The sequence below is a fragment of the Lactuca serriola genome, chromosome 2 (assembly GCF_051521515.1).
Source record: "Lactuca serriola cultivar US96UC23 chromosome 2, Lser_US96UC23_V15, whole genome shotgun sequence".
NCBI classification, from domain to species: Eukaryota; Viridiplantae; Streptophyta; class Magnoliopsida; order Asterales; family Asteraceae; genus Lactuca; species Lactuca serriola.
This window is the reverse complement of record NC_136409.1, coordinates 215,246,522-215,269,756: the sequence shown is the minus strand read 5'-3', so window position 1 is coordinate 215,269,756 and position 23,235 is coordinate 215,246,522. Positions and strand designations below refer to the sequence as shown.

Sequence of the window (23,235 nt, the reverse complement as noted above, 5' to 3'; positions counted from 1 at the left end):
ACATTTTAAAATTTTCATTTTAACACCCCTATAAGTCGAATTACAAATAGTTATCATTTTGAATAAGTACTCGAAACACCTTCTTAATAATTTAAGTACAAATAGTTATCATTTTGAATAAGTACTCGAAACACCTTCTTAATAATTTAACACCGAACAAAATTTTAAATTGATAGAATAATGATTTTGGTGACGAGGACAATTGCCCTATTTCTTAACAATTAATATGACGAGGAGATATGGTACATGAAGAATTGCCTTAGTTTTTTTTTATATAAATAGATAATTTAATTTTAAATAAAATAATGAAGTGATAACAAGAACCCAAGCAAATCGGATATCAGCTCAAGATTCTTTGAAATAAAACCCTAAACTTTGCTTTTGTAAGAACAAATCACGCTACACAATCCAATCTCTACCGTCACCCTTTTTAATCTAACGGTCTATATCATCCCACCTCTCGTGCTTATCAATCCCCTCTCTTTCTCTTTTAGCACTCTCTCTTGCACTATTCTGTTCGAAAGTCTCTCACTCAATCTTTAGCACACTGAAAATGGCTAAAAAAATTTGTTATTTTGTTGGCGATCAGCCGATTGGAAGGATGGTTCATATTGAATCTTCGGATCTTTAAAAGATTTCTGTAAATTTACACATACACAATAGATTATTACGAAAAAACTTGTTTGGTTCAGTAGATTGTTATGCAATTAAGGTAATTTAGGATCTAGAAGTTTGTAAAGATCGTAGCTTTATAAGTTTTGTTAATTGAAGCTCGATAGTATTTAATTTTTATTTGAAGAGGTTAATTTCATGCAAATGTTGTGATGATTACTGATAGTTATTCCAAGATGATGTCCGATATCGGAATGCGATCGGTGCTTTCTAACAACGAGGAGCTGAGCTTGCTGATGAGGGAGAAGCGTAGGCAAGAGGTTATTAGCAGTACTAGTATGATGAGTAACAGTAGCAGCGATCGCGAGAGGGAGCTAAATATGTATCGCAGCGGTTCAGCTCCGCCGACGGTGGAAGGGTCATTGAATGCAGTCGGAGGACTGTTTGGTGGTGGTGGTGGTCTGACGGCGGAGTTAGGCGGGATTTCAGAAGATGAGTTAAGGTCTGATCCGGCATACATTTCGTATTACTACGCTAATGTGAATCTGAACCCTAGGCTTCCGCCGCCGCTGTTGTCGAAGGAGGATTGGCGATATGCGCAGCGCCTGCAAGGCGGCGGTGGAAGTGGGATTGGTGGCTCTGCTATTGGCGATAGGAGGAAGGTAAACAGGGATGATGGGAGTAATACTAGGTCTCTATTTGCAAGCCAGCTAGGGTTCAATGGGAACAAAGAAGAGAATCATGGACCGGGCGAATGGAGGAAGTCACACAGCGGTGAATCTGCCGCCGCCGAATGGGGAGGCAATGGGCTTATCGGGTTGCCTGGATTGGGGTCAGGAAGTAGGCAGAAGAGCATTGCGGAGATCTTTAAGGTTTGAAACTTGTGATCGTTTTTGTCTGAAATTTGTAGCTTTTGAAATCTTCCCTTTTAGTTATTGCTTAAACTCCGTTTCCAACTGCAGGATGACATGACTCAAGCAGCATCTAGTTCTCGTCACCCATCTCGTCCGGCAAGCCGGAACACATTTGACGACAACATCGAACCCTCTGAAACCCATTTTGGTCTTCACCAAGATCTGGTTTCCATGGAAGCTTTACGTTCGAGCCCAAACCATCCTCACGCGATGTCATCAGCTTCTCATACGTACGCATCTGCACTCGGTGGTTCTTTGTCTAGAAGCACCACTCCTGACCCTCAACTGGTGGCTAGGTTGGCTAGCCCTCGCATTCCTGCCGCGGGAGGCAGGGTTAACTCTGCTCCATCTGAACATTCCGACCTAGCAGCAGCCATGGCAGGCATGAGTCTATCAGCAGATGGTATGACAAATCAAGAAAACGAGATTGATGAGCAGAACACCCATATCAAACATCCATACCTGACCAACAAAGGTTTGTATCTCAACATGAGCAACCCTTCTTTTTCAGGCGATGCACAAGGTTCTCCGGTTAACTCCCATCTGAGAGCAGGTGGTTCTCCGCACTACCAACACATGGACAGTCCAAATTCACCTTATTCAAACTATGGGCTAGGTGGGTATGTGATGAATCCTGCATCACCTTCCATGATGGGTGGTGGCATGGATTCCAGAGCCATGGGAGGTGGGTTTGCTTTGGGACCTAATATACTCGCTGCAGCTGCAGAGTTACAGAATCTTCAATACGCTGCTGCTCTGAATGATCCAACAATGGAGTTACTAGCACTTCAGAAAGCTTACCTTTCAGGCCTACTATCACCTCAAAAATCACAGTATGGTCTTCCTTACCTTAACAAAACAAACAGTTTAACACATGGTTACTATGGAAACTACCCCACCAGTCCACTGGCCGGACCTCTCCTCCCTAACTCAGGCAGCCCTGTCAGACATGGAGAAAGGAGTCTTCGTTTCCCTTCTGGAATGAGAAACTTACCCGGAGGTTTCACCGGATCTTTTGAAGAAGCTTTTGCATCTTCTTTGCTTGATGAGTTCAAGAGTAACAAAACCAAGTGTTTTGAGCTTTCAGAAATCGCAGGACATGTTGTTGAATTCAGGTTAGTCTTACAGCTTTACTTCTTCATGCTACAACTACACTTATGACATAACAAAAACTCATTTTAAACTTTAATTTATGCAGTTCCGATCAGTATGGAAGTCGATTTATTCAACAAAAGCTCGAAACCGCTACCACAGAAGAGAAAAACATGGTTTTTCATGAAATTATGCCTCAGGCTCTTTCGCTTATGACTGATGTATTCGGTAATTATGTGATCCAGAAGGTAAATTGGTGTTTGACTATCTTTATTCTTTATCAATATATGACATTAAAGAATTTTCTTGTTTTTGTTTTATAAATATAGTTTTTTGAACATGGAACTGCTTCTCAAATAAGAGAACTGGCAGACCAGCTTGATGACCATGTTCTAACCCTTAGTCTACAGATGTATGGTTGCAGAGTAATCCAAAAGGTAAACTTTTTAACTTTACAACTTAGAAGACATATTATGCATTCGAAAGCATATGTTTGAGTTTGAGTTTGACTTTTTTTCATTTAGGCTATCGAGGTAGTTGACTTGGACCAACAAAGAAAAATGGTGGCAGAGCTTGATGGTCATGTAATGCGATGTGTACGCGATCAAAATGGTAATCATGTTATTCAAAAGTGCATTGAATGCATTCCGGAAGATGCTATTCATTTCATCATATCAACATTTTATGATCAAGTTGTTACATTATCAACTCACCCATATGGTTGTCGCGTTATTCAGGTATTTTTTTTTTTTCATTTTTTAAACATTTGGGTAACCGATTTCACTTTCTTTATTTGATCTTGTTGCTAAATTATTGAAATTTTACCAACAGAGAGTCCTCGAGCACTGTAGCAACCCAAAAACTCAAACCATAGTCATGGATGAAATCTTGAAATCTGTACGCATGCTTGCTCAAGATCAATACGGGAATTATGTCGTTCAGGTAGGTTTTTGTGAACGATCAAAACATGCTTCTGTATAAAGTATAAACTATTTAAACGATTAAAAAATGTTGATGTTTTTTCTTTTTTTTGTAACAGCATGTGCTCGAACATGGAAAGCCACACGAACGCACGTCTATTATCGATCAATTAATCGGGCAGATAGTTCAAATGAGTCAACAAAAGTTTGCTTCCAATGTTGTTGAAAAATGTTTGACTTTCGGTACACCCGAGGAGCGGCAGATTCTTGTCACTGAGATGCTAGGCACCACTGATGAAAACGAACCACTCCAGGTTCATTTTTACTTGATTTTTTTTCTAAGTTTTCCATGACAAAAATACAAAATCAGTGTTGAAGGTTTAATACCTTTTTTTATTTTTTGGTATCAGGTAATGATGAAAGATCAGTTTGCTAATTATGTTGTACAAAAAGTGTTGGAGACTTGCGATGATCGCCAACTTGAAATGATACTTAATCGTATTAAAGTTCATCTGAATGCTCTGAAAAAGTATACTTATGGGAAACATATAGTTGCTCGTGTAGAGAAACTTGTTGCTGCTGGAGGTATAATACTATATTTAAATAAAATCAGAACCATCAACCATGCATGTTTTGATGAATCATTTTGTGATATGCTTTGCTTGTTGATTTGACAGAAAGGAGGATTGGGATACTGGCGGGATATGCTGCTGCAGCTTCCATGGCTACTGCTGCTGCTGCTACTACTACTACTTAGGGAAAGGTTATAGAAAGGTGATCGAAGTTGTACAGCTAACTGAGTATGAAGTCTGAAGTATGATGGATGGATGGTTTGTGTTTTATTAGTTTTTTTTTATTTGGGTTTATTTTGGTGCTATGAAGCTCTTATTCCGGGTTTATTTGGAAGATATGTAAGAGTGAATTTGCAAATAAAAGATTGTACATTGTTAGTTTGAGGATATACCTAGGAAATATGGGGTCTCCGCCATGGCTGAAAGAGGGTGAAAGATGCCCGTGGCCTGAAGAGAGAGAGAGAGAGAAGGTAAGATGAGTGTACTGTACAAGTTGTTTAAGCCTGTAAAAAGAGGAAAGATAGAAGAAGAAGAAGAAGAAAGGAAATGGAAGTGTGTGTTGTTATGTTGTGGTGAGAGGTGAGGTGTGGTTGCAGAGGCTGTGGTGTATTAGGAATGACCATATAAGTTTTCCTTGTGTATGAACTTCATATGTTCTGTTTTATTCAGCTAAACCTTTTCTCAAATATGGTTTCTTCACCTTGTGTGCCATTTTTGGATTTTGCTTTCTGCTGATATTTGTGTTGCGAATCTTTAACCTGATATGTATCTATTTTTGGAAATACATGAAAAGTGGAAAAAATAATTTTTAAAAAGCACTTCCGATTACAGTAAAGATCCGTAGATTCAGATATTAGTCTAAACGGAGGTACATCCGCAATTGAAATCTTCGTAGAAGATGAACAGCAGCAATGCATGTTTCTGTTTCGGATTGGAAGAAAAGTCGCTCTTCCGATGAAGAAATCATCATATAGGCTACAAATCATGTTCATGATGTAGTATGTACTCTAAATCCCTAATATTAATCCAAAATCCATATGCAACTAAGAAACTTCAATTAAAATATCTTTAGTTTGTGAAAATTAAGAACAATTCGTCGTTCTACACGAAGCCGGAGTCATGATTGAGAACAGTTATTCCTAATTTGATAATTACATGAAAATTTGTTAGATTACCGGTTTGATGGAGGCGTTTACCGGTCTCTTCTTGGCGACCGCCGGTCGAACTAACATCCGGTTCAATATGTTAAATGCAACCCGAGATATTCGGATCCGCTTCTAGAAAACCGTTTATTTTGGGGAAGTTGCAACTTTTCAACGCTTACTTGGACCGCAAAATCGGGTTAATATTAAAACCCGGGCTGATAAAAACCCGTGAAAGTGGAGACGTAACCGGTCTATCCGGTTCTACATCGACTCATCTTCCGACTATATATTAACCCTAACCTCCATAACTCGGTCTCCCCAGAATTTCGACGACGAAATTAAAAAAAATCAAGTAAGTTTCCGTCTAATCAACCTTTTCTTCTGTCCAATCCGGGTTTTGTATGCTCTTCTGTTGTCGTTGATTTTGCATATATGATTGTTTGACGATACACTTTTATTCGTCAATGGTTGAAATGTGTAGCTACTAATGCTGTAGATTATTAGTGCTTAAATATAGATATTATAAAGATAGCTAGCTTTGCGCTTGCATGCGAAGTCTGAAAAATGGCTTCCGATTTAGAACCAGTACCTGTAAATTCACAAAAACATGATCCAGCATGGAAGCATTGCCAAATGTACAAAAGTGGCGATAAGGTTCAGCTCAAGTGTATATATTGCGGCAAAATGTTCAAGGGCGGTGGAATTCACAGGATTAAAGAACACCTCGCAGGCCAAAAAGGTAATGCGTCCAGTTGTTTAAGAGTACAGCCTGATGTTCGTCTGTTGATGCAAGAGAGCTTAAATGGTGTCGTAGTGAAGAAGAGAAAGAAACAGAAATTGGCTGAAGAAATCACTAATTTCAATTCTGGCGAGACTGATTCTTTTGGTAATCAATCTGCTTTGAACACTGAAGCTGTGATGCTTCCTGTTGCAGAAGCTATTGAGCCCAATCCTAGTTTATTACTGAATCAAGAAGAAGAAGGTACTGTAAGTAGCAAGAGAGGTGGAGGTAGAAGAAAGAAAGGATGTAGAGTGAGAAAAGGTTCGAATGCTCTTGCTCTTATTGATACTGTGTATGATGATTCAAAAAGGGTTAACCATCAAGTTAGTTTAGCAATTGGGAGGTTTTTATTTGATGTTGGTGTACCTTTAGATGCTGTGAACTCCATGTATTTCCAGCCCATGATTGATGCAATTGCTTCACAAGGGTCAGGAGTTGTGGGGCCTTCATATCACGATCTTCGAAGCTGGATTTTAAAGAATACAGTTCAAGAAGTTAGAACAGATGTTGATCAATGCATGGGGACTTGGGGAAAGAGTGGTTGCTCTGTTTTAGTCGATGAATTGACTTCAGAAAATGGTAAAATGTTTCTGAATTTCTCAGTTTATTGTCCCGAAGGGCTAATGTTTTTGAGGTCTGTTGATGTGATCAACATTATAGACTCCATAGACGCTTTATATGGTTTATTCAAAGAAATCATTGAAGAAGTTGGAGTAAGAAATGTTCTCCAGATTGTTACTAACAATGAAGAACGTTATATTGAAGTAGGGAAACGAATCACCGATAATTTCCCCACCATTTTCTGGACTCCATGTGCGACTCATTGTGTGGATTTGATGTTAGATGATTTCAGAGAACTTGAATGGATAAGTACGATTCTTGAACAAGCTAGATCAATATCAAGATTCATATACAACCATAGCTTTGTATTGAATATGATGAGAAGGTACACTTTTGGAGTAGACATCGTTGTAGTGGGTCCCTCACGTGCATCCACAGATTTCTCCACACTGAAACGAATGGTAAGTGTGAAGCACAACCTCCAATCCATGGTAACCTCAGAGGAATGGATGGAGTGTTCATATTCCAAGAAAGAAGAGGGGTACACTACTTTGGATTATATAAGCAACCCATCTTTTTGGTCAATGTGTACAGTGATCACCCATTTAACAGATCCTTTGTTGAGGCTTCTGAGAATTGTTAGTGGGAAAAAGAGACCAGGAATGGGGTATGTTTATGCAGGGGTATATCGGGCAAAAGAAGCAATCAAAAAAGAACTTATTGATAAGAAAGATTATATGGTTTATTGGAACATAATAGATCGTAGGTGGGAACAACTTCATCGCCACCCTCTTCACACTGCAGGTTTTTATTTAAATCCAAAATTCTTTTACAGTACAGAAGGAGATATACATCTTCAAATCAGGTCATCAGTGTATGATTGTGTAGAAAGATTGGTTCCTGACACTACAATCCAAGATAAAATTGTTAAAGAAACAGCATCTTATCGTGAAGCCACTGGCGATTTTGGGAGGAAAATTGCTATAAGAGGCAGAGAGACTTTACTTCCTGGTAAGCCTTAAATCTTAATCTTATGTTAATATGGTGTTTTGAAGCTACAATTTGAGTCATAATTATGTTTCGTTATTGATTAACAATGTAGCTGAGTGGTGGTCTACATATGGAGGGGCTTGTCCGAATTTGGCTCGTTTGGCTATTCGTATACTTAGTCAAACTTGTAGTTTGGTTGGGTGTAAACCAAACAGGATTCCATTCCAACAGATTCATGAAACAAAGAATTATGTAGAACACCAGAGGCTCAGTGACATTGTATTTGTTCAATATAACATGAGATTAAAGCAAATGTAAGTCCCATATATATATATATATATATATATATATATATATATATATATATATATATATATATATATATATATATATATATATATATGTTTTTGTACCTAAACCATGAATCTGGACTGAAATACAGATGATTTTCTAGGTTTTTGAACAAAGAAGAAGATAACCCTGATCCGATTTCATATGACAATATTAACTATGTTGAGGGTTGGGTGAATGAGAGGGAGATGAACACAGATGATATTGGTAGGTCAGATTGGATGACTGTTGATCCACCGTTAGGTAACATTATGGTTTTAGGCCCACCCCAAGTTGATGATTTTGAAGCCCTTGGTGAAGGTACTTTTTCAACTTTTCTTTAATCATTTTAAAAAAAAAAAAAATATATACTTCATTTTGTGAGCTTTTATATTTATTTAGTCTTTTCTTTACAGGGTTTGATGATCATGAGATTTTTATTGGGTTAAAAGATCGTGAAGATGAGAATTGTGAAAATAATGTACATGAAGTAGGTAAGGATTCTTAGTTTTCTTTATTCTTTATTCGGAATATATTCTGTCTAAATATGAAGAAATTGATGGTGTATTTTCCGTCATGTAAATGTTATTCTACTCTTTAACCCATAAAAATAATAATAATTAATATTAGTTACTATTTACTTTCGCCCTTGCATGTTCCAGAAACAACCTATAGATACAATCCTTGATTTTAATAACAAAAAGAACACAACCACCTACAACATATAGATCAATCTACAGAACTGAAGATATAAAGAAAATATAAACAAGCCCAAAAATCAATATCTTAAAGAACATCAACAACATACTCCCCCTTCAGTTCTCACTTCTCACTGACCCATTGCTTACATTGTCTAAAGCAGATGAAGATGGATAAGAATGCACATAATCTTCAGACTCTATTCCATAACTACCCTTGTCACCGCCATCACACGGTGGAGCTAAATTTTCCGGCAAGGGCACCTCCCCTTCCAAATACTTAACAATCTGTTTCATAGGAGGTCGTGCAGACGGGGCGTTACTTGAACACATCAGCCCTAGCTTTACAACCACCAAAACCTCCACCTCATCAAACTCACCTTTCAACCTTTTATCAACCACCTCTAAAACCACCCCTTGTCTCCACTTGTCCCACACCCAGTCCACCAAAATAAGCTCCTCAGGCAACGCCTTTGGCTCAGTAGGTCTCCTCCCACAAACCACTTCCAACAACAAAGCCCCAAAAGCAAACACATCTGAGTTGGTGGTCGGCTTACCCGTCCGAGTCAACTCAGGAGCCAAATAACCTAATGTCCCTACAACTTTAGTCGTGCTCGTGTTTGACCCGTGCTCACATAATTTTGCCAAACCGAAATCACCTAAATGCCCGTTTAACTCAGAATCCAACAACACGTTACCTGCTTTTATGTCTCTATGAAGCACGGTTTGCTGCCACTCTTCATGCAAGTATAATAATCCATGCGCTACATCCTTTATGATTTTAAATCTTTGTTCCCAATTTAAAGTAATTATCGGATCATCATATATATACTTGTCTAAGCTACCATTCGCCATGAACTCATATACAAGCAACAAATCATCTCTCTTTCTACACCAACCTAACAACTGAACCAAATTCCGATGACGGAGTCGACCGATTGTTGAAATCTCGGACACAAACGCCCTCATCCCATGTTTTGATTCATTCGAAATCCGCTTAACCGCCACTACTAGGGTTTTTGAATCAGGCAAATTACACAAAACCCCTTTGTAAACACTCCCAAATCCACCAAATCCGAGTAGTTCCTCTTCTCTAAACCCTTTCGTGGCCCGGTTTAACTCCTTGTAGGAATACCGATGCGGGCCCACATCAAGCTCCCATTCCTCAATTTCATCTTTGTTCTTCATTTTCTTGATCACAAAAACAACACCGACAATGGCAACCATGACAAGAGTTAAAAGGGCGGCTATAGAAACACCAATTATGAAACTTTTGTGATTCTTTTTAGCTGTTGGTATTGAAGGGAGACTATTAAGATCAAAAGATTGAGCTTTTCCACTTGTGTTAAAGCTCCAACCGAATATATAATGAGAGCTCGCGAGGACACCCGTGGATGCCGAAAACCCGACGTACATGAAATCATGAAAAACCGATTCGAGGTTTAATGGTATAGACAAGATTGGGGTATTAGGTTTTTGTGAATATAGTGAAAGAGTGACATTTAGTTGGGATTTTAAACCATCATAATCCACCCATGCTTGGATCTTTTTCCCACTTTCTAAATCAAGATCTTGTTTTGTTGAATTCCCATCGATAAAAAACCCGGCTTTTGTGGAGCTCTTGGATGACATGGAGTTAATGTTGACTCCAACATGATTATCATTAATATCACCAAATTCCAAATCAAGAACGGTATCGAATTCCACCGCAAATAGGTGGTTTGATGTGTTCCTGTTGTTGATGACGTTAAGGATTCCAAGGTACTGATTGGGCTGAGCTCCGGCGAAGTCTTTCGCCGGAGAGACGGTGAACGCCAGTCCATGGCCGCCAGGGTTTTTGTACCCCGGCAAGATGGCCAAGACAAAAGAGGTAGAGAAGGAGATGGGTTTTTTGGTAGTGGGGTCTTTGAAACGGATCGGATCCGGGTAAAACCCGTGACCCATTAACCGGGAGGTATCATTGGTGAGCTTGAGAATGCCAGTGGGAGTGATGTCAGCAGCTCCGTTGATGGTTATATTGTGCGGGTTTGGGGTTTTGAAGCCATTGAAGATGAAGGAGAAAGAGAGAGATGGTGTAAACAAGGGAAGAAACATACAAACAAGGTAGGGGAAGAAGAAGAAGAACATGTTTTGATCAGATCATGTGATGTGATGTGATGTGGTTTTGATTTTGGAAGTGTTGTGTTGTTAATGGTTATAAAGTATATATGGTGGTTTAATGAATTGTAGCATGTGAAGGAGAAAGTAGGAAACATGAGAGAGATAAAGGAGTGATTGGTGTGTGAAGTGGAGGAAATGTGGTGGGTGGTGAAATGTTGATGTTTCAGACTTTATGTGATGTATAGTACGATTGGGGTTAGGCAATGGAATAATGGACGGGTGAGATTTTTTTTTTTTTTTCTTTATTTGGTTTACGATAAAAATATAAAAGTCGAATCACTCTTTTTCGTGTAGGTCTTTTTTTGGATTTTAGATTCATTTAAAAATAATAATATTTATAGGAATTTGTGATGAATATCGAATCCCATACATTGTTCTGACTCTGAATCTCTGCTACGGATAAATAGATTATTCTTTCCTTTAGGGTTGGGTAAAGTATCCGACGAATACAGTGCTTGTAATATCACGTTTTCGATAGAAAAAAAGCTACGGTTTTTGTGGGTATTACACTTTTTAATGGAAAGATTGGAAGCATTGGGTTTAATTTTTATTTTATCTTACATGTTAACATGTCTTAATAGAATCTTTAGGGATTGGTTCTTTTTTACTTAACAAACTTAATGAATTAAATATTTAAGGGCTATTTGGTAGGATATGAATGATTCATATCTAAATTATTTAGACATCTAAATGGCATAGAGGCTCTGGAAAATCTGTATATAAATAAACATATAATTGTTAATTTGTATATGAATAAATATATAATTGTTTAGTTAGAGACTGTGCTTAATGATAAAAATAATAATCATTTAATATAAAAACCAAAACCCTTTTGACAAATCTTTACTCATTGGGCTCAAACATTCTATTTAAATTGTTTGAAACTTGGGGTTTTTTTTAGGCTTTGACTTTATAAAATCCAAACAAACATATCTTTTTAGATAAATCAAAGTTTTTATAGTGAGCTTTAGTGAAAAATGTTTTCCACAAATTGTTGTTAGTTGACTTAGAAAGTGGAAGGTGATTAATTCTAACTCATTATTGGTTTTAGAAACCTAGCACAAAGAATTTGACAAGAGAGTTACTTTTCACATGTAACTATAAAATGTGCCAATCATTTCATATTAGCAAAGAAAGGCAACTAAGTTTCTAACTTCTTTTTGGGTCTATAAAATGTGCCAAGATCTTGTTTTATGAGTGTAATAAATTATTGATTTTGTTCATATTTAGTCATTTTTTTTTTCTTTTTATACTATATACCATTCAATTTGTTGAATCTTTTTACATTTTATCCTTATGACTTGCTACTATAGGTAAAATGCTAGTATGTTGGATGACATATAGTAAACGTGAATAAAAAGAGAATCTCCCCCACCACCTCCAACAACCTCCTCCACCACAACCGTCGTCGTCGCCTATAACCTCCACTTCTACTACTGATATCATTGCCACCACCGCCTCTGAAGGGGGTAGCGAAGACAGAGGCGATGGTGGAGGTTTTTTTTTTTTTTTTTTTTTTAACACTATATATCATTCAACTTATTTATGCCCAAACCGTCGTCGCCGCCTATACTACCACCTCCACTTCTACTACCGCTATCATTGCCACCACCGCCTCTGAAGGGGGTAGCGAAGACAGAGGCGATGGTGGAGGTGGAGTTTTTTTTTTTTTTTTTTTTTTTTTTTTTTTTTTTTTTAATTACATTTAGTCTTTTTTTTTGTACACTATATATCATTCAACTTATTTATGCCCAAACCGTCGTCGTCGCCTATACTACCGCTATCATTGCCACCACCGCCTCTGAAGGGGGTAGCGAAGACAGATGCGGTGGTGGAGGTGGAGGTGGAGGCAGTGGTGGAGGTTTTTTATTTTAATTACATTTAGTCTTTTTTTTTGTACACTATATATCATTCAACTTATTTATGTCCAAAAGTTATTATAAAATGATATTGCTAGATAATATATGATCTTAAAGGGTCATACTAACAACTTGATATAAATATATTATTTATAGGAAATTGATTCTTGATAAATAAATATAAATCTTATAATTAATTGGAATTGTTTGTTTTATGAAAATATTAATTTTCAATGTTAAATATCATAATATGATATAATGTATTATGTCATGAACATCTTTTTGCACTAGAAAGACTTTTGTCTTTTAGTTAAAAATATAAGGGTTTATATTTTATAAAGACTTAAAGTTTCTTTTTGTTTGTTTGTTTGTTTATTTGTTTGTTTTTTATTTTTTTTATTTTTTATAAATATAATATTGTCTTTTTCTTTATAAAAAAGTCAGCATGGCTAGAGAATAAAGACATGATTTTTAACTTATTTTAATATAGGAGACATGCTTTAGAAGCGTGACATGTTTAAAAGTGTTAAAACCTAATGGGTAATGTTTTGGCTTTTTTGAAGGCTTTAATTCTTCTCATTTGCCAGGTCAAAACCATGAAAATTTAGCCTTCTCCTCTCCATATTCTCTTTTGTTTTGTCTCTTAAAGAGTTAAGATCAAAAAAAGATGTTAATACTTACATCTCTCTTTAAGTCATTACTTGGATCTTGACTTAAAGCTTAAGAATGATTGTATTATTACAAGAAGAAGACTTACATCTTATCAAGTTGGCAAAATGTTGGTGAATACTTTTAGAGAACTTTTTTCTTGGAGCTTAAAACCATCTTCGTCAACTTTCTACCTGACAAAAGTAAACCAAAGTCTTCAAATGAAGGAGGTTTTTTTTTGTTCATATTTAGTCATTTTCTTTTTGTACACTATATACCATTCAACTTGTTAAACTGTCCACATATTACCCTTTTACCCACGGTAACAGGTTATACGGGTAAAATGTGAACATACAAGTTGGATGGTATATGGTGTACAAGAAAAAGGAAAATGACAAAATGTGAACAAAATCAATAGTTTATTACCCTCATAAGTCATTTTTCCTTTATAAAATATGTTCAATTAAACTATTTGATTCCCTAGTTTTGTGGATTGCCTTAAATACTTTCATAAATCAAAGGAGAAAATTTGGTTTGGAGGGCATCCATCCATTAAACAATTAAAGTTTCTTTGTATAAAAATATCAATCAAATAATAGAATAATTCTACTACAAAATCAGTTGAGCCGAACAAGAAGATTGACTGGATGATATTAGTTATGATCGATAAATATATACTACAAAAAACCTAGTAACATGTTTGTTTGGTAGCAATATCATACCAATTGAGTAATCATGGTATAGCAGTACAAAATTTTCAATACGACGATAGTACTATATAAACCAATTCAATATATATATATATATATATATATATATATATATATATATATATATATATATATATATATAGTTGTTATGTACCTAAGCTTACATATAAAACTTTTTAAATGATGTAGGTTTAATCAAAATAAATTCAATTTCATTTTCTTTGAATTTTGTTATAACAGATTATAATTGAATTAAATTAAATTACATAACAAAAGATCAATTATAAAATTTTTTGTTGCAAAAATCTATCGAAGTTTCTATAGAAAAAAAACAAACAATACTTATTAAGGATTACAATGTAACACCCATAAAATTCATGAAAAATTTAAACTTTTAAAATAACCCCAAATCATCATTGTTTACAAATTATTTTCCAAATAAGTTTCACATCAGAGTTTTCCCACAACCGTAAAAACAAAATATGAGGAGGTGCACGATCACGCCTTCACCTTCCTGCGATCCCCTGAAGTACCTGAAACATAACTCCAAAACTGTAAGCTAAAAGATTAGTGAGTTTCCCCTAAAATACCAATACATAACAAACAATACAAATATAACATCAGCATTCAATGAGTCCACTACTAACAGACTGGATTAGTCCATTGGCCCACAACTTAAGTCTGGCTTGCCCCGTTGGCCCATAGCTTATGTCTGGCTTTCTCCCGGGCCCTAAGTATGAGTCTGGCATGCCCTTCCTGGCCCTCAACTCGTATATGGAATGCCCATGAGCCCTAAGTATGAGTCTGACATGCTCTTTTTGGCCCTCAACTTATATATGGTATGCTCCAGGGTTTGTTGGCTATAGCACAAAGCAGTACAACCTCAACCCAACCCACACAATATGTCAACATATAACAAATAATATCATAAGTAGATAAACATGCAATTCACAGGTAGTCCTACAGATCTACCAGACTAGTATAACAAGACTAGTATGCATAACTATATCATACTCAGTGTATCATTGATATCAGGTTATCAAACCAATGGGCCGGCCTTGGTGCCTTCGACCCGAAAGTATAGTGAGGAAGACTCAACTCACACTGCCATATCAAATAGAACCTCTGGCCGCTAGCTCACAAAAACCTCGAACTATCATAATAAATAAACCTCCAATTAATAATTAGATTATCACCTCAAATCTCATAACTTATAATTTTCCATTAACTCTTCCTTAACTGGGCCAAAGCCCAAGTACAACCTTGATAAAAAAAGTTCCAAAATATACAAGGCCCATAATTGGCCCAATTTTCCAAATTGGGCCCAACTCCCTAATAGACCTCATCCTAAGGCCCAATTCCTTTATCTGGCCCAAAATACTTCTACTCAGAAAGTCAACAAGGGCCCAAGACGTGCTGGCCCAAAACCGCAGCCTAAGTCGCAAAGGCTCATCAGAAGACGTACGTTGGGCGTACCCCGAGGCTACGCGGGGCGTACGCGAGCTTCACATTGATTGGAAACGAGGGCGTTGACTGCGTACGTGGGGAGTACCCTCACAGAGTTCAAAACTCTAATAAGTGCTTAATCAATTAAGCCCAAACAAGGGTGTTGACTGTGTATGTAGGGCATACGTATGGCTTAAGCACTTAAGCCCAAATTCCAGATCCATCGACCAAATGTATCTCAGAACCATAAAGTATCAAACTTTAAGACTTTGGACGTCCAAAAAGTCCTAAATGCATGGTCTTAATTCATCAAGACCTCCTATAAGCAATATGAAGCCAAACTAGCCAAAGAGACCTCATTTTTATAACTTAGAACCCTTCCTAGTGTCTGAAAGGACAACTCAAAACGTCCAAGACAACTCATACACAAAATTGGGACTTTTGGGACAAGAAGAGTACCAAAAAGCTATCAAAACAAGATATACACAATACAAACACAAAGGCAGAAGTTTTTTTTTACCTTATGGAGCTTCTAAATGACAAGATGATCTTAGATTTACAAGCTTGCTTCACTCTCTAAACACCTTGATGCAACATCTTCTTCTTCAACCAGACAAGAAACACACTCTTAGCTCTCTCTCTCACACACACACAAAAGAGAAGTTAGGGTTGCCAAGAAACGATCTCAGGACTTGGAGGCTGAAAGGGTGGGGGTAAAGGATCCATAATAGGGTTTAAATACCCAACAAACCCTAAAGTTAGGATTGCACTAGGACATACGTACGCCCTACATACATATGCGTACGCCCAACGTACTCATATGTACGCTTAGCGTACTCCCCCTCCGACCAAACTTACCAATTTTCCCTTTGGGCCTCTTAGGGCTAAATTCAACCAATTTCAAAGACCAATCATGAGATATTAATTTACTGAAGGAAGGATTTGAAAATACCAGGAAATACGGGATGTTATAACTCTCCCTCAATAAAACTAGACTTCGTCCTCGAAGTCTGCTGCAACAAACAAATCCGGATAATGCTCTCGGATCTCGGCCTCCGGCTCCCAGGTCCACTCGGATCCCCTCCGATGCTGCCACTATACCTTCACCAAAGGTACCTCCTTGCTACGCAAAATCTTCACCTTCCTTTCTAGAATAGCTACCGGCTTCTCAACATAGTTCACGCGCTAATCAACATGAACATCATCCAATGATATCATTGCATCCTCGTCCAAAACCCACTTCCGCAACTGCAATATGTGGAAAGTGCTATGGATTTGACTGAGCTCCTCCGGAAGATCCAATTTATAAGCAACCTTGCCAACCCTATCAATGATTCATAACGGTCCAATAAATCGCGGGCCCAACTTCCCCCTCTTCCTGAAGCGAATCACACCTTTCCAAGGTGAGACCTTCAACAACACCATGTCTCCGACCTGAAACTCCAACTCATATCATCACCGATCGACATAACTCTTTTGCCGACTCTGAGAAGTCTGCAACTGCTGCCTGATCTGATGAATCATCTTCGTAGTCTGCAGAACCACCTCGGTCCAACCCAAGACCCTGTGACCAACCTCGCCCCAACAAACTGGGGTACGACACCTCTGCCCGTACAACAACTCAAAAGGTGGAGCACCAATACTGGAGTGAAAACTGTTGTTGTTTTAGGAGAACTCTACAAGAGGTAGGTGGGAGTCCTAGCTCCCACCAAATTCAATAACACAAGAATGCAACATATCCTCAAGAGTCTGAATGGTCCGCTCACTCTAGCCGTCGGTCTGCGGATGATAGGAACCCACACCAACCATAACGGGTCAACAATCCACGACTGTCCGACACAAATCTGGTGATCTCACCCTTGATCCTCTCAATCTTCCAATTCTCCTCTCGGACACCCTCAATCTGAGCCTCCTTAATCAAACCCACAAGTAGAGAATCCATGGATATCCTCATATACGCCACCTCAACAGAAGATCCAATCGAATTACGGCTCAAGGCATCCGCCACCACGTTCGCTTTACCCGTATGGTAAAGGATCTTGCAATCATAATCCTTGACTACGTCCAGCCACCTACACTGCCTCATGTTCAGGTTCGACTGGTCCATAATATGCCTCAAAATCTTGTGATCCGTGTAGATGGTACAACGGACCCCATAAAGGTAATGCATCAAAATATTGAGAGTGAAAACTACCACTCCTAACTCAAGATTGTGCGTGGGATATCTCGCCTCATGCGGCTTTAGCTGCCGCGATGCATAAACTATCACTCGTACCCTCTGCATGAGGACTGCTCTCAAACCGGTAATGGATGCATCACAGAAAACCACAAAATCCTCAATTCCCTCTGGGATGGTCAAGAGTGGGGCCTCGCAAGGTTTTTGCCGTAGGGTCTCAAATGCTGACTGCTGCTCAGGGCCCCACCGGAAATCTATCCCCTTCCTCATCAAACGAGTGAGGGGTACTGTAATCTTGGAGAAGTCTTGAATGAATCTCCGGTAGTACCCTGCCAAAACCAGGAAACTCTTGATATCCGAGGGAGACTTCGGAAGCTCGCACTGCATCACCGCCTCGATTTTGGCCGGATCGACCAAAATCCCATCTTGGTTAACGAGGTGTCCAAGGAACTGAACCTCTCGCAACCAAAACTCACACTTCGAGAACTTAGCATAACGCTGTTCTCGCCTTAAAACCCCTAGGAGCTCGCGAAGATGCTACTCATGTTGCTCTTTGGTCTTGGAATATACCAAGATATCATCAATGAACACGATAACCGAGCGATCGAGCATCGACCTGCATACCCGATTCATCAAATCCATAAATACTGCAGGTGCATTGGTGAGCCTAAACGACATCACCAAGAACTCGTAATGCCCATAACGCGTCCGGAACGTGGTCTTCTTCACGTCCTCCTCCCTCACCCTGACCTGATGCTATCCAGACCTCATATCTATCTTGGAGAACCAAGATGCTCCCTGCAACTAATCTAAGAGATCATCAATCCGCAGAGGGGATAACGGTTCTTCACCGTCAACTTGTTCAACTCCTTATAATTAATGCACATCCGGTGTGAACCATCTGTCTTCCTAACAAATAAAATCGGAGCTCCCCACAGAGAACTGCTCGGATGGATGAACTGCTTGCCTAGCAGCTCCTGTAGCTGAGATGACAGCTCCTGCATCTCAGGCGGTGCCAATCGGTACGACACCTTGGCAATAGATGCCGCACCTGGCACAAGGTCAATCCTGAACTTGACCTGCCTCTCAGGAGGCACACCGGGTAACTCCTTCGAGAATACATTGGCGGACTCCCTGACACCTGACCCCCAACTTGCGTATCCACCATATAAGCCAAATAAGCAGCACACCCATGCTGAATTTACTGCCGATCCCTGGCTTCCGAACAAAACACTGAACCCAACCTGGTGCCTTCTCCATAAATAACCAGTTCTCCACCACTCGGGGTTCGAACCACCACACACTGACCCTCGCAGTCGATCATGGCACCAAAACGGCTCAGCCAATCCATACCTACGATCACACAAATATCCCCCATAGGAGTCGGATTCAAATCGATCGGAAAGGATACCCCGGAAATCTCTAGAACACATCCGTGATAAACCGAAGAAGCAGAAACCCCATGTTCGTTGGCGATAGAAACTCACATCGGACACTCCAACTCTCCCATGGGCAAGACAAACTCCCTACTGAAGGATCGAGAAACAAAAGATCAAATCGCACCCGAGTTAAACAACAGTAGAGTAGGAAAAGAGTTTACTAGGAACGTACCTAACAGAGGTACAATCATATGAGCACAATACAACCATAAACAATAAGATAAGAGATAAATACATACCAGTCACAACATATGGTGTTGTTCTAGCCTCCTCGGCAGTGAGGTGGAAAGCGCGACCTCGAGCCTTCGGGGGCTCCGCTCTGCCCTGACCCTCGTCAGTGATCCTTAATGTAGCTAGCGCTGGAGTCTGCACTGGCTTGGCAGTGAGAGATGGACAGTTGGCCTTCACATGGCCAACTTGGTCGAAATGATTGCAAATCCTAGAACTAAGTGTTAGAGCCTGCTGGCGACAAGCCCTCGCCATGTGACCCTGTTGGCCACAATTGTGGCACCGATAAGATGACCGACAGGTATCCTCATGTGCCTTGCCGCACTTGCCAGAATTAAAAAATTATTTTAAAAGCTTATCAAATCATGCATCAATTTTTCAGAATCAACACCAAGTCATAATATCCCAAAACATCAGAGTACAACTATATCAAATGCAGAAATCATGAGGGGAAGATGTTGTGTCATCACGCCTGGCCCTTTTTTTGAATTGGAAGTACTGGAAACCATAAACATAAACTTTAAGCATAAAGCTTAGTGAGTTCCCCAAAATCCACATACTACACATAAAAGAAAATAAATGCTATAGACCAAATCATAGACATATAATTGTTCCCTTGCATGGGCCAAACCATGGTCTTTCCATTCAGTGTCGATGGCCAAATCCTGGTCTTGAATAAGTGCCAGGGGCCAGATCCTAGTCTTTCATACCAATGCCACGAGCTATATCCTAGTCTTTCATATAATTATCACAAGGCATATAACATTCTACACAACAAACAATGGGTCGACATTGGCACCTTTGACCCATGAATCTAGTGAGGAAACTCACCTCTAACAGAAGATAGTTGAATCAACACTCGATCTTCTATGAACACTGCTCCTCACACTAAGCATAATCCAGAAATGACTCCAATCAATAACTAGGGTTTTATCCCATACTAATGGTCCACTCATCTTCATCATATTAAGGACAAAATACTATTTTGCCCCTTTCCCTACAAGAGTCAACTAATCCAAGCCCAAAAACCCTAAATGGACCAAGGCCCAAAATCAATCTAATGGGCTTCTGAGAGAATGCCTGGCGTCCAATCAATGACTCCTAGCATCCGAACGCCCAACGTTCTAACCCAAACGCCTGACGTAACCACAAAATCCCAAATCCATAACCAAGGTCTTAATGGCTTAAGACCTAATGTTCAAACTTCAGATCCAATGCTAAAAGAATGTCTAAAGCCATAAATTTGCAACCTTTATGACTTTCCATGGCTACAAAGAGCCCAACACCAAAATCTAACTTAAATCATACTCTAAAGTTCCAAAACTCTTGCATGGAAGAATATCAAGGTCGAAGGTTGCATTTTTATGATTCTAAACCCTCCAAAATGCTTGAAAGGACAACCCAAACCTCTGGAGCATTCCAAACTCACAAAATTCAAGTTCATGGGACTAAAAAGAACATAAACTACACTTAAGCAAGATCTAATAAAGAAATCATCAAGATCTGAACTTTATACCTCCAAAAGGTGCTCCAAGATGCCAAGAGTCTAGATCCAAAGGCTAGAGAGCAACACCAACACACCAAAGATCTTCCTTCTCCACCAAGAGCGCTAAAATGATGCCAAAATTTCATTCCAAGGCATCAAAACACTCACACACACTTAGGGTTTCGAAATGATGGCTATAAGGGATGGAGGTTAGAGATAAGAAATGTTTTGAGACTATAATGGCCTTTAAATAGGGTGCAAACACTAAAAATTAGGGTTTGTCCTTTGTGCGCGAACACCTAGCATCCACAAACTTACGCCTGACATTACAATGCCTGGCGTTTGGGACCAAAATGCAAAGCTAATACAAAGCAAGGCCAACAATGCAAATACCTGGAAACTGGCGTTACATACTACCTTCTAATCCTACCTGTATTTGTCTCAATGGATCATTATAGACCATCTGAATACAAAACCCCATGATTAGGATACACATACATCCTATACTCACTCTCTCTCAAGTGGCTAATCATCCCTCAAGCTGGCCTACTACCATTACCCACTCATGGAACTTCCACCAAGCCCGCAACCACTCGTTCATTCTAATAATACATAACATTGGACTTTATAGACATTCGAATACTTGATTCCACCCTAAGTCTAAAACCAAACAAGGAATAGGAAATAAGGCCAAATCAAACATTCTCAAGCTATAAAATCTTTGTTATGTACAACTATGAAGCACACACTAAGCAACTACAATAATGATGACACTTCCGTCTAACATACAAGAAGTGCTCCTAGGCTATCATGCATCACACATCAAGAAATTCTATCATGCAATTCCTGAGGATCCCTATCCTACAACTAGCATGTAATTCTATCATAATCATCATAAGCAAATAACAGTATGGGTATCCTGGGGGATACTTTCTTGCTCCGACTGATCGTACACATCTCATCCTTCTTTGGTTACCCTTTGAAATAATTTTGAAAACAATTCTTTCAAAATTATTTTGAAAACTTTTATAGATCCTTAGTTTGCATTTGGATTCACACGAATGTTCAACTAATTCGCTCAAACCAAGGCTCTGATACCAACTTGCAACATCCCAAAAATCACAATAAAATTTTCAAATTTCAATTTAATAAAAAACATTGTTTCAATCAAAACCCAAGTCATAAGAAGCAAATATCTAAATAAAAATATCCTAAAATCAGAGTATCATAAAATCTCCAAAAACATATCACTGAAGGATGTGTACGATCACACCTTCACCTTGCCCCGATCACTATAAGTACTGGAAACATAACACTTAAACTGTAAGCAAAATCTTAGTGAATTCTCCTAAAATAACACCACACCACATATAACAACATGCATAGTGGGTCCAAAGCCATCAGATTAGATTACCCCTGAGCCCACAACACGAGTCTGGTTTGCCCACCTGGCCCACAACTCATGTGTGGATTGCTCCCGAGCCCACAACATAAGTATGGATTGCCTTTTCAACCCATAAATTATGTATGGATTGCTCCCAGGTTTGTTGGCTTTCGCACAAAGCAGTATTGCCTCAACCCAAATGCACTATGTCGACGTATGTAATAGGTAAAACACATAACAACGAATAGGTAGTCATGTAGATATAATAGATCACTACATCATAACAACATCCTATACTTGGATACATAACCTAGTGGACCGACATTGGTGCCTTCAACCCATAAGTACAGTGAGGAAACTCACATCACAGTCTAAAATGTAACTGAACAGGTCACTACTCCAATTGATGTCTCTACCGGTCACCTATACAACAAACAGTGACCTAAACTCAAACTACTACTCAAAAGACCAAAATGCCCCTAAGTCAAACATGGTCAAAACCCATGGTCAAGGTCAAAAGTCAGAAAGTCAAAAAGTCAAAGAGGTCACCATAGACTGAGTACGCCCTGCGTACTCATTCACTACGCCCAACGTAGTGAACCTTTGGCCAAAGTTACGGGCCATCAACCAGGTACATGCAACGTACCACCACGTACGCCCAACGTATTTAACTGGTTCCAATTTTCTCTATTAAGTGCTTAGTCTATTAATATTCCACCTCCAAAGCTCAAGTCTAGACCCAAATACTATTCTAAGTCATAAAGTTTCCATGTTTATGACTTTCCATGACTAGGGTGGTCCAAAAACCCAAAACCCTAACTTAAAACACAAAACCAAGCACCATAACTCTTGCATGGAGGGAAGAAAGGGACCAAGATCACATTTTTATGGTTCCTAGCACTAAAAAACTTCTGAAATGACAACTCTTATGGTTTATAGTAAGCCATACTCATGGATACCTAGACTATGGGACCAAAATGCAAAAAAAACTTAAGAACTAGCAAGATCTAAGGAAATATTCATCAAGTTTCTAACTTTATATCTTTTGGAGGTTGCTTGCAAGGTGGAAGTTCCAGATCTACAA

At 38.8% G+C, this 23,235-nt stretch overlaps 3 protein-coding genes across 6 annotated transcripts; 2 read left to right on the top strand and 1 right to left on the bottom strand.

The window, feature by feature from the left end:
- Positions 1 to 343: 343 nt before the first annotated feature.
- On the top strand, positions 344 to 4,809 carry LOC145088484 (pumilio homolog 2-like). Of its 3 annotated transcripts, none has more exons than XM_079026847.1 (10): positions 344 to 712; positions 839 to 1,484; positions 1,575 to 2,641; positions 2,725 to 2,866; positions 2,948 to 3,055; positions 3,143 to 3,355; positions 3,450 to 3,560; positions 3,658 to 3,852; positions 3,949 to 4,123; positions 4,216 to 4,809. In XM_079026847.1, the coding sequence occupies exons 1-10, from the start codon at positions 702 to 704 to the stop codon at positions 4,293 to 4,295; spliced, it is 2,748 nt and encodes a 915-aa protein (XP_078882973.1). In that variant the 5' UTR covers positions 344 to 701; the 3' UTR covers positions 4,296 to 4,809. The 3 variants fall into 3 exon arrangements, with proteins under 3 accessions (XP_078882973.1, XP_078882974.1, XP_078882972.1); XM_079026848.1 differs by having other exon boundaries at positions 344 to 1,484; positions 1,575 to 2,001; positions 2,080 to 2,641; XM_079026846.1 differs by having other exon boundaries at positions 344 to 1,484.
- Positions 4,810 to 5,466: 657 nt separating this feature from the next.
- LOC145088485 (uncharacterized) lies at positions 5,467 to 8,557 on the top strand. Of its 2 annotated transcripts, XM_079026849.1 has the most exons (4): positions 5,490 to 7,608; positions 7,700 to 7,901; positions 8,042 to 8,238; positions 8,334 to 8,557. In XM_079026849.1, exons 1-4 carry the CDS (start codon positions 5,820 to 5,822, stop codon positions 8,423 to 8,425), a joined length of 2,280 nt encoding a protein of 759 aa, XP_078882975.1. In that variant the 5' UTR covers positions 5,490 to 5,819; the 3' UTR covers positions 8,426 to 8,557. The 2 variants fall into 2 exon arrangements, with proteins under 2 accessions (XP_078882976.1, XP_078882975.1); XM_079026850.1 differs by lacking the exon at positions 8,334 to 8,557 and having other exon boundaries at positions 5,467 to 7,608; positions 8,030 to 8,167.
- Positions 8,558 to 8,589: 32 nt separating this feature from the next.
- LOC145088486 (Concanavalin A-like lectin protein kinase family protein) lies at positions 8,590 to 10,742 on the bottom strand. The gene has a single exon (XM_079026851.1). It carries the CDS (start codon positions 10,740 to 10,742, stop codon positions 8,733 to 8,735), a length of 2,010 nt encoding a protein of 669 aa, XP_078882977.1. The 3' UTR covers positions 8,590 to 8,732.
- Positions 10,743 to 23,235: the final 12,493 nt, after the last annotated feature.